This window comes from Oppia nitens, unplaced genomic scaffold (genome assembly GCF_028296485.1).
Source record: "Oppia nitens isolate AA-2021 unplaced genomic scaffold, nextdenovo-longstitch-racon4-pilon3 scaffold13_pilon_pilon_pilon, whole genome shotgun sequence".
Lineage (NCBI taxonomy): Eukaryota > Metazoa > Arthropoda > Arachnida > Sarcoptiformes > Oppiidae > Oppia > Oppia nitens.
Window position 1 is genome coordinate 1,050,251 of NW_026533192.1, and position 12,681 is coordinate 1,062,931.

At 21.9% G+C, this 12,681-nt stretch overlaps 2 protein-coding genes across 2 annotated transcripts; both read right to left on the reverse strand.

Moving 5' to 3' along the window:
- Positions 1–3,602: 3,602 nt before the first annotated feature.
- On the reverse strand, positions 3,603–4,839 carry LOC128957432 (WW domain-binding protein 2-like). The gene is made up of 3 exons (XM_054303195.1): positions 4,649–4,839; positions 4,230–4,568; positions 3,603–4,134 (listed from the first exon to the last, which is right to left on the reverse strand). The coding sequence occupies exons 1-3, from the start codon at positions 4,763–4,765 to the stop codon at positions 3,805–3,807; spliced, it is 786 nt and encodes a 261-aa protein (XP_054159170.1). The 5' UTR covers positions 4,766–4,839; the 3' UTR covers positions 3,603–3,804.
- Positions 4,840–5,272: 433 nt separating this feature from the next.
- On the reverse strand, positions 5,273–9,516 carry LOC128957982 (carbonic anhydrase 7-like). Its single transcript, XM_054303799.1, has 6 exons — positions 9,283–9,516; positions 8,599–9,227; positions 6,844–7,068; positions 6,254–6,372; positions 5,505–5,825; positions 5,273–5,431 (listed from the first exon to the last, which is right to left on the reverse strand). The coding sequence occupies exons 2-6, from the start codon at positions 8,822–8,824 to the stop codon at positions 5,273–5,275; spliced, it is 1,050 nt and encodes a 349-aa protein (XP_054159774.1). The 5' UTR covers positions 8,825–9,227; positions 9,283–9,516.
- Between the last annotated feature and the right edge of the window lie 3,165 nt (positions 9,517–12,681).

A 12,681-nucleotide genomic window follows, 5' to 3' on the forward strand; every position in this document is an offset into this window, starting at 1 on the left:
AAACCCAAAATTAGCCAATAATATTAATTATCACTTTTACATATTTAATAAATATTTATTGATTTTTACATTTGAAATTTAAACCCAAAATTAGCCAATAATATTAATTATCACTTTTACATATTTAGCAAAAATTTATTGATTTTTACATTTGAATATTTAAACCCAAAATTAGCCAATAATATTAATTATCACTTTTACATATTTAGCAAAAATTTATTGATTTTTACATTTGAATATTTAAACCCAAAATTAGCCAATAATATTAATTATCACTTTTACATATTTAATAAAATTTATTGATTTTTACATTTGAATATTTAAACCCAAAATTAGCCAATAATATTAATTATCACTTTTACATATTTAGCAAAAATTTATTGATTTTTACATTTGAATATTTAAACCCAAAATTAGCCAATAATATTAATTATCACTTTTACATATTTAGCAAAAATTTATTGATTTTTACATTTGAATATTTAAACCCAAAATTAGCCAATAATATTAATTATCACTTTTACATATTTAGCAAAAATTTATTGATTTTTACATTTGAATATTTAAACCCAAAATTAGCCAATAATATTAATTATCACTTTTACATATTTACAAAAATTTATTGATTTTTACATTTGAATATTTAAACCCAAAATTAGCCAATAATATTAATTATCACTTTTACATATTTAGCAAAAATTTATTGATTTTTACATTTGAATATTTAAACCCAAAATTAGCCAATAATATTAATTATCACTTTTACATATTTAGCAAAAATTTATTGAAATTTGAATTTATTGATTTTTACATTTTTGAATATTTAAACCCAAAATTAGCCAATAATATTAATTATCACTTTTACATATTTAGCAAAAATTTATTGATTTTTACATTTGAATATTTAAACCCAAAATTAGCCAATAATATTAATTATCACTTTTACATATTTAGCAAAAATTTATTGATTTTTACATTTGAATATTTAAACCCAAAATTAGCCAATAATATTAATTATCACTTTTACATATTTAACAAAAATTTATTGATTTTTACATTTGAATATTTAAACCCAAAATTAGCCAATAATATTAATTATCACTTTTACATATTTAGCAAAAATTTATTGATTTTTACATTTGAATATTTAAACCCAAAATTAGCCAATAATATTAATTATCACTTTTACATATTTAGCAAAAATTTATTGATTTTTACATTTGAATATTTAAACCCAAAATTAGCCAATAATATTAATTATCACTTTTACATATTTAATAAATATTTATTAATTTTTACATTTGAAACTTTAAACCCAAAATTAGCCAATAATATTAATTATCACTTTTACATATTTAGCAAAAATTTATTGATTTTTACATTTGAATATTTAAACCCAAAATTAGCCAATAATCAATAATATTAATTAACATTGATTATCAGCCGATTTTATTCGATTAAAAGTTTTGTTTTAAATTTTAAATTCGATTTTACCTATTTTTATTTTTTAATTTAATAAAAGTTGTTTTGTTTTAAACTTTAAATTCTATTTTACCTATTTTTGGATTTAATTTAATAAAAGTTGTTTTGTTTTAAATTTTAAATTCGATTTTACCTATTTTTATTTTTTAATTTAATAAAAGTTGTTTTGTTTTAAACTTTAAATTCTATTTTACCTATTTTTGGATATAATTTAATAAAAGTTGTTTTGTTTTAAACTTTAAATTCTATTTTACCTATTTTTGGATTTAATTTAATAAAAGTTGTTTTGTTTTATATTTTAATTTTTGGATTTAATTTAATAAAAGTTGTTTTGTTTTAAATTCTATTTTACCTATTTTTGGATTTAATTTAATAAAAGTTGTTTTGTTTTAAACTTTAAATTCTATTTTACCTATTTTTGGATATAATTTAATAAAAGTTGTTTTGTTTTAAACTTTAAATTCTATTTTACCTATTTTTGGATTTAATTTAATAAAAGTTGTTTTGTTTTATATTTTAAATTCTATTTTACCTATTTTTGGATTTAATTTAATAAAAGTTGTTTTGTTTTAAACTTTAAATTCTATTTTACCTATTTTTGGATATAATTTAATAAAAGTTGTTTTGTTTTAAACTTTAAATTCTATTTTACCTATTTTTGGATTTAATTTAATAAAAGTTGTTTTGTTTTAAACTTTAAATTCTATTTTACCTATTTTTGGATTTAATTTAATAAAAGTTGTTTTGTTTTAAACTTTAAATTCTATTTTACCTATTTTTGGATTTAATTTAATAAAAGTTGTTTTGTTTTAAACTTTAAATTCTATTTTACCTATTTTTGGATTTAATTTAATAAAAGTTGTTTTGTTTTAAACTTTAAATTCTATTTTACCTATTTTTGGATTTAATTTAATAAAAGTTGTTTTGTTTTAAACTTTAAATTCTATTTTACCTATTTTTGGATTTAATTTAATAAAAGTTGTTTTGTTTTAAACTTTAAATTCTATTTTACCTATTTTTGGATTTAATTTAATAAAAGTTGTTTTGTTTTAAACTTTAAATTCTATTTTACCTATTTTTGGATTTAATTTAATAAAAGTTGTTTTGTTTTAAACTTTAAATTCTATTTTACCTATTTTTGGATTTAATTTAATAAAAGTTGTTTTGTTTTAAACTTTAAATTCTATTTTACCTATTTTTGGATTTAATTTAATAAAAGTTGTTTTGTTTTAAACTTTAAATTCTATTTTACCTATTTTTGGATTTAATTTAATAAAAGTTGTTTTGTTTTAAACTTTAAATTCTATTTTACCTATTTTTGGATTTAATTTAATAAAAGTTGTTTTGTTTTAAACTTTAAATTCTATTTTACCTATTTTTGGATTTAATTTAATAAAAGTTGTTTTGTTTTAAACTTTAAATTCTATTTTACCTATTTTTGGATTTAATTTAATAAAAGTTGTTTTGTTTTAAACTTTAAATTCTATTTTACCTATTTTTGGATTTAATTTAATAAAAGTTGTTTTGTTTTAAACTTTAAATTCTATTTTACCTACTAAACCCATGTTATACTATGTATTTAACACATTATAAACTGTAGTCAAAACATTTAACATATAAGTTATATAAGCATATAATAATTAAATGCAGTTTTAAAACTATTGTTTTAAATAATCTATTATTATTCCGCTACAATATAAATAAAAGTCAGTAACAGATAATATCTTTATAGAGATTATTAAATTTAATACTTCTAGTAATTAAAGATTAAATTAAGGATTACAAGTAATAACATTTTATTAATTAATTGTTTAAATCACAAATATATAAACTTTACATCAATAGAAAATATAAAAATTATATAATACTCTATCAAATTAAAGAAAATGTAATTTGTTTTATCAGATAACACAATAAATAGTAAATATTATCGTAATATACTTTATAGTATAAAGTTTATACAGTATTAAATATAAATTTATTATATTTATATTATAATATTACCGAAAATTAAAATAAATAATTGTAAATCAAATAGTTTTTAAAGTTTGTATAAAAATAACATTAGTGTTTATATTCAATAATATTGTATTTATATATTTCAAACATTATATGCATATTATTCAAATAATTGCCGGCAAATAGACTGTTAATTGAATACAATTAATACACTAAACACTTTAATATGAGATAATCAAAATATTCATATATTATAATATATAAAAATATCAAATTATCGGTAATAATAATTTTTAAAAATCAGTGCCGAGTTTTGAAACTCAAAAAGTTAAAATAAAATAAAAAACTGCAATTAGTAGTCAATTATTGATGTTTTTTAATGGCCTCATCATAAGTTGGTGGCCTTTCATTGCCAAACGCAAAACCGGCCGGTTGTGGAGCCAATGGTGGCGCCGAAGCCGATGCATTGCCATTTTGGTACACTTGATACGGATCACCGGCCAGTGTCTGTCCATAAGCGGGAAACGCCATTTGATTATATGCCGGGCACTGTTGTGGGGCTGTATTGAGTCCAGGATAGGGTGGCGGCGCTTCCATTGTGTATATAAAACCAGCCGGAGGTGGTGTCGAAAATACTTGAGTCGGTAAAGCAAAGCCACAGTTATAGGCCGGTTGATAGACAGACGGCGGTGCCTATCATCACATGAAATACAATTAATTATAAATAAAATGACAGAAATTGCACTCAAAATATCATTTAAATTATTAAATAAAAGTCTAAACAAAACCTCATAGTATTGTCCAGCAGTGGTCGTGTATGGCGGCGGCGGCTGGAAGTGCATGTTTTGGGCCACACTCGAGGCCTGTTTGGCCGCTGAATCCATAGCCTGACCGAACTCAATGGCACCGCCGTGTTTGAAGTGAAGCTTAAACGTCACACCATTCTGGCCATCGATCTGTGACTCGGGTCTGACCTTTCCTTTAATATAATTAGCGCCAAATACCGGCTGTTCGAGTGACAGGTCATATATGGCGTAAAATGGAGCCGAAAATGACCGCATATTTTGATTATTAGAACCACTCGTGAAAACAATCCGATGAGTCGTTAGATAGAGTCGACCGACGGACTGAAGATATTCACATCAATTCATTAATAAATCATTTAATTCATGTCTTATTGGATCCAATTAATGGTGACATTACTTACATTCAATGACTTGTTATCAAACTGAATGTCCACTTTATCGACGTACAGAAGTATGAGTTCACCGGCAAAGAGGACAACACCTCCTGACTGGTGATGACTTGAGTTAAATGTTGCCATCGATGGTATCAATCAATCAATTGTTTGACGCAATTATCACTTTAATGTCTGTAATAATAATAATATGCAAACATTTAAACAAAAATAACGTCAAAAATGTTTATCTAAACTAATGTTTAAAATTTTAATTAAAAATAATTAATCGATAAGTGATTGACTTTTAATGTGGTCATCGATTATATCAATTGTTTGACACAATTATTATTATTAAATGTTTTTCAAATTATCTTTTAAGTAAAAAACATTAATTAATTGTTTGTTTTAGTTTAAAATTTGTCAATACTATTACAATTTAAAAATGACCATGGTCATACATGAACAATCATAATCAAATATAATCTTTCTATTTATAGACATTTATACTGTATGAATATTATATTAATAATTTATCCATGGTAATAATTGTATTGTATTTTATTATACATATATTTATTTAATTACATTTTATTTAATAGTATTTTATTAAATTGATTTAACATTTTTTTAATGTTTTTAATGTTTTTTTAATTAGTTAATTGATTTGCTTTTATTAACAAAAATAACTGTCCGATCATTTAGTGGTTGTTGTGTCCGATAATTGTCGTTAATATTGCATTCATAACCATTAGCTTCATATGACTGTCCATCAGATAATGAATAATAAGACAATTGTCGAAATGTATCGATCTATTCAATTATACAATTATTATTAGTTAATATTTAAATAATTGTTTTATTAGTTTTAAAACTTTTGAATTACCTGTTGTTGAGTACAACGGATCGGATGTTTGAAGACAATCCACTCAACTGTTTCCCAAAGAGGTGGTGTTGTCAGAGACCCGCTGTAAGTCCAATACGAGCGCTCAGTTGGCAACAGATTTGAGATATTAATGGCTTCTTTGACGACAATCTTCTGACCCTTATATGTAATTTGTGGCATAAGTTGAGTCAATTTTGACATCTCTTCATTTGGTTTATCACAAGATTCAAGAAATACGGCTAAAACTGACAGACCATGTGGTGAATGGAGTGCCTCCTGAGGACTGGTATATAAATCGGTGTTCCAGAAGACAAAATGCAACTGTTTTTAATAATTATAGAAATTATTAGTTAATTACCCGGTATTTGATTTTTTTATAATTATATTTTCATAATAATGTTATTAAAAATTATAAATTAATTTATATATGTTTTATGAGTATATTTTGTTTTTTCATATTTCTTTTTATATGTTTTCATGTATTCAACTTAAAATATCTATTGATATTATATTTATTAGACTTAAAAGTTTACTAATAATAAAAATTTTATAGTTTATAAATTTGTGTTATACAATTAAAATAAAAAATGTTTATTTTAAAAACTATTAATTGAGATTTATTTTACTTTAGTTAGTGATCAATGAAGGAAACAAACAAACTTTAGATTTATTAATCACTAAATGTATTGTTATTAAAACAAAAACGCCGTCAAAATTAAAGACCAAAACTAAGTCTAGTAAAGACTTACTTCAGCCGAGTATTGTTTGTCATCAATGGTGTGTTCAGAGCCACAGTTGCATGACTTTCCCCAATGACAGTGAAATTGTGCCAAACGGTAGTTGTGATCAAGTGGTCCACCACTTAGTGCTAGTTGTCATCAAATAAATAATAATTAGTTAATAACATAATGTTTCCCTATTTTTAAACAACTATTTTATTTAAAAAATTATTTTCATATAATAAAATTCTTTTATAAAACTAATTGTCACAGAAATAAAATTAATTGCTTAATTAATGTCAAATAATACAATTATTTTATTTTATTTGTACTATTAAGTTAAGCGTTAAGAAATCAATTAATCCTATTTTCATTTCAATATAAATAAATTACAATATATTAATTAATTAAAGTTATTTAATTTATTACGAAAACAAAAGTTTATTAAAATAGACAAAAAACTGTTTTTAAATGTTTATAATTAATTAGAAGTGAATTAAGTCAAATATGTCAAAATCAATTAATATTATATAGTTATATAGTAATAATATTATATCAGGTATTAATTATTACAATAATTATACAATTAAGCACTTATTGTAAAACATTTGAATATATACTTGAAATATCATTTTCATTGAAGACATCAACTCTCCAACCGAAGAATTTGTCATCTCTTGGATTCTTTAGGACCAAATCAGTCAACTCTTTTGGATATTTAATAATTAATGGCTTTAACTCAAGATCTCTATTATTTAGCAGACATTTGTTTGTTTGAATATTAATGGGTGACTGGCGTTTGCCTATCAGTGATATGGGATAATCGGTATACCAGTGCTCAGAACCTAATAATTTTAATACAAATAAAAAATTTATTTACTAAAAATAGATTTATATTTAATGTTTAAATTATCAGTTAATCCAATTATTGAAACAATAACATTATAATAATTTTATTGCTTTTATAAGTTTATTTTGTTACTTTATTAAAAAATACATTATAGGAAAATAATGCAATATATTTAAAACAAAACTAGCAAAGTATTTATAGTTTTTCTAATAATAATTTAATTAATTTATTAAATCATATCTATTTAAATTTAGTTTTTAATAAAAGATAAATTTAAAATTAAATAATTGTTTGAATTATGCAATTCAGCATAATTCAAAATAAAGTTTATAATCAAATTAAATACGATTATTATTTTTAATCTTTTAAATGTTTTTTTAATCTATTAAAATATTTTATTTAGTTATAAATTTACAAATATACAATATATTACATTATAAGATAAAAATTAATTATTTAGATAAATTAATACAATAACTAAATATAAATAAATTTTAAATATTATATTATATAATTAAATTAGTATAAATATAAAAATAACTTTTTTTGGGTCAGAGAGATGTCTATGATTTACTTGTTATAAACAGAGATATAATTATTTGAAACAATATATGAGAAATTTTTAAAGAAAACATTTTAATTTCTAGTTGAATAAAAAAATGAGATTTAATTTACTTTTTAAATTATATAATTATAAAAATGATTTTTGTATACGATATGGTTATTAACATTGTATTACATAATGAGACATAAAAAGTAAAAATAAATTGTTTTTGATAAAAGTTTAATTGCAAAATGTAAAACAAAAAGAGTTATTTCATAATTAAATTAACAATATTTTTGTTTCTCTCTTTTATAATAATAAAAAATTCATAAAAATATGAATAAACTATAAAGTGATGAGAAAATGAGACTCAAGTCATCCAAACATGTGAAAAGTGAATTCAATGTTACACACGATTAGTAATTTCCCACAATTTTGGCACTCATTCAGTGAGACAATACACTACACTAAACATTCGTATAAAACACTTATTAATAAAAATCAGTAGAGAGTGAATGAGTGAATAGTTTATCATTAAATATAAAACTTTAAAAAACTAGTCTAATAATTCCCACACATTTCTGCTAAATGGTATAAACATTACATAATATAAGTATAGAGATAGAGAGGACAGGGATAGAAAGTGAGTGAGAGAGACCTGAGATGTATTCTCTCACAGATTAAACCTAAGTTACACTTAAGGACTACTTAAGACATACAAAGAGAGTGAAGACAGAGAATCTGATGTTTGTTTGTCTGAGAAAATTGTTTTTTTTCTTAAAGATTACAGTAGTTGTCAAATAAAGTGTGTAAAATAAACATAAAATCAAATTAATAGATAGGTTTGGCATCCCATAGACGGATCTAATTGACTTTGGGGGAGGTATGAGTTGGAGATAACTTGAATCAAACAAACAGGTAGTTATGGCTTATTTGAATAATAAATAAATATTTAATAATATAATAATAATGACAACTCACGCGATGAGTCAGGTCTTTGTTTTTTGGCTGATCTGCCGGTGCTGTGATTGTCATCACTAGTATTACTGGTATTACTGTTGTCACCGTAATTATGGTATGACCTGAATGTCAGTTTGTGATGATTGCTTTCATCCAATTGTTTCAATGTTTTGCACCATATATTGTGTCGATTGACCGCTAATTGCAATCTACTTGTCATACATTTGCCAACTGATATTACGGACATTATTTAGTAAATAAAATTATATCACACTTTGCATATCACACTATATTATATATTTTATAAGTTAACGAAAACCTGGACAACAATTATATTTCATAATAGTCGTAACTTAATTTATTCCCATTTTATGGGATACTATTTTCTGTTATATACATATCACACAATTGATTAAAACAATCAGTTAATTAGTTAAACCAAGAAAATAAATTCAATACATATGTTATACAAAATAAGTGATCAGTCGTTTTGTTAATCAGTCAGACATTGAATATCGACGTCAGTAACAATTTGTATGCAAAAAAATCAGTTAGAAATTGACTCCTCATTAGTAGTCGAGTCCTTGGATTTGCTGCAAAAGTCCTTCACATTGTTTCACAGACATTACACCAGAGAGGGAAATGTATGCCTATTTAGGAATTGGAAATGTATTGAAATATTTATAATTAAATTTCTGCCATTACCTCAAATACCAGTTTCCTTTAGTATGGGTTACTTTCACTTTATGTTTATATCAATTTTTTAATAGAAAAATCCATTTGTTTGGTTTAATGGCAACATTTCACATGATTATTGCTATAAACATTGGGTATATAATATGAAACGACTTTATCACTAAACGGTTGTCACGTTTTCTTCATCCGCGAAGTATTAGCCGACTCTCACCAGTCAAACAACAACACAGACAACACATACCATCTCTGCCGGCGTCTACTGCTTGGCTCTGTTATTGATAGGCATACCTATGTTCACCAAATAGGTCTTCAACATAGTTATACTTTATATCAATAGGTAATATTTAGTTTAGAAATGCTTATAAATCAAATTATAAAACAATGAACAAACATATTTAATAGTCAATAATAATTCATATAATACTATATATATATATATATATATATATACCGTATGTATAATATAGTAATAGCATATTTTTAAAACACTATATAATCTATATTTTTTAAATATTACATTTATATTTGCACTCTAATTGCACTCTGGACTCAGGGGTGCACCAAATATCAGGACAGTTATGTCAAAACAATTTAAAAATTTTTATATAATTTATTATACGTTTATACAGTATATATCACATCATTAGTTGTTCATTAAATGATATCCTTAAAAGTTATAACAATGTGATTAGATATGCAGTTATTTAACTTAAGTTGAGTGCTTATTGTGATAATTTTAATCTTACTGTAAAGTTATACTGTACGTATACATCAAAATATCTTATTTTTACATTTATAAGAAAATAGTGTCATAAAACTTATTATATATTATACTATAATAATTTATATATTAAAAAACCCAAAGTCATTCAAAGCTAACTATTACAACAAATGTTTCAATTTTAGTTTTTGTTAATTTCTATTATTTTCAATAAGACTTCATAAAAATACATAATTTTCAGCAAAATAATAATAATAATAATTATTATTATTATGTTATAATAATAATATATAATAATTGAGGTCTATTTAAATAATATCCTATTAACACAGAATTTAATCGTATTTTTAATTAAAACAACTCTTTTATGTAAATTAGTTTCTATCCATTATTATAATACATTTAACAATAAAAATTTTGCTCCAAATGTTCAACTATATAGAAATATTTTGTTATCAGCAGTCATACAATTACTGTTACAATTAAACTATTATTAATAAACACTATATTTAGTATTGTATTGTTATATTTCAAGCATTACTTTATGCTTATATAATAGTGAAGAGTGAGAACATTACGTGCATTAGATATTTGTTTATCAAATATCATAATTATTTTTATTTTGTTTGGATGAGACCACATATTAAACATTATTTTATGGTTAGATAATAGATAAGATATACCATATGAATGATTGATAAACTTTTTTTCTTTTATGTGTTTGTGTTGAGCCTCCGATATATTGTTTATATTATTAAAGCATTAAAATAATATTTAAAACGTGTATTATAAATGTAATACATATTATATAATGACGAAATATACGGAGTACTATAACAATACAGTATAGTATAACATTAACATATAAAAGATACGCTGAAATAAATCTTTACTTTATATTGTAATGTAGTTTAAACTCAATAAACAGGAATTATCATTGAATTTACTGTAATTTTCCTCTCATTTTTTGATCTAATCTTTAATAATAAAAAGACTTTTTTTATTGTTTGTGTTTAGTATACAATTTAGCAAATGTGTGTCGGCTACTGATTTAAATAATTTTTCAAAAAAAATATTAATGAAATAAAAACATTTAAATAATATGAGACGATTTTCAATTATCTCAATGTTAATAACAATAAATATTAATGAAAACGAAAAAACAAAACTAATGTTAAACATACATGTATTTTGTTTGTTGTTTTCAATAATGCAAAATAACTAATAAAGAAAAGTAAGATTTTTAATATTTTTGCAGATTTTTGTTGATAAACAAAATATTTAAATAAATTATCACGAATTGAATATAAAGTATATTTAAATTACAAAAACAACTTTATTTAATTAATATACAGTATAAGCAATGAGTATATATTTTATAATAAATAAAACAATTAATAATTTAATACATTACATTATATAAACACTAACAGTTACAAATGCAAAATTTAAAAAAGGAACTTGTTCATAATAAAGATATTATATTTTAAAAAAAAATATTATAACAAAATTCATAATTTATTTTTTCTTTATATAAATTTATTTTTATTACATATAGTTTATTGTATAATATAATTTAATATTTAAATTATTATTAAATTTTATAGAAATGTCATTTTTTAATTCATATTTAATAAGGTTTAATATAATTCACGTTTTTTAAATATCGATAAAAAATAATGTTATAATTTTTGTTCTACAAAAAAATAATTTACGAATCTTAAATTTATCTAAAAACGCAAAAAACGATAAAATTATATATAATATATATCTTTTTAAATTTTATATAAAATAATTTAATACTATTCAATGACTTGCAGTATATATATATATATATAGTTGGCAAAAAGAGAAATTTCTAAAATAATAGAGAAAGTTCTGGAAAGTTCCTAAAAGAAATTTATGTCTATGAAATCCAAATATTAATTTTGTTGTCTCGATATTTGTTATTTTGAAACAATTCATTATAACTATAAATATGAACTCAATTTTATTATTAGTATTTTAATTAATATTCAAAATAAAAAAATAATTCATTTAATTATATTAAATTAAAAATATAAATCAATTATAAATAAAATTATACAAAAACTAAAATTATAATTAGATAATTATATTAATTTTATGAATAAGAATCCCATTAATATAGTAGTGTAGAGTATTTCAGTACATTATTACAATAGCTATAGATATGGGGATCCCATAGTATAATGATAAAGTAACATTTTTATAGAAATTTATTCCTTGAGAAACTTTCTAGAAATTTTCTTAGGCAAATTTATTAGAAAATTTCTAATTGCCCATCTCTAAGTATATAATGTATAGTTAGACACTGATTGTTTGAAATTAATAATAGTTTTAAACTTTTAAACTATTATTTATTCTATAACTTAATACAAAATTGTAAAACACAATTCAGTTATTTTTATTGTATAAAATAAAATCCGCATTTTATAACTCAAGATACATAAAAACAAATATATTTATATAAAAAGTATTTTCCATTAATAGGCTTTCATCAGACTATCATTTAATGAATAGTAAATGCTTTATATTTTTATTGAAAGCCCTAATCTCCACCTATTGATGTTTGTCTTATCGTTTGCCACAAACATTACATTTATTTATATTATATAAGGGTTACACCATTAGGTGAACGCATTTTTATCATTAACCTTTAAATATAA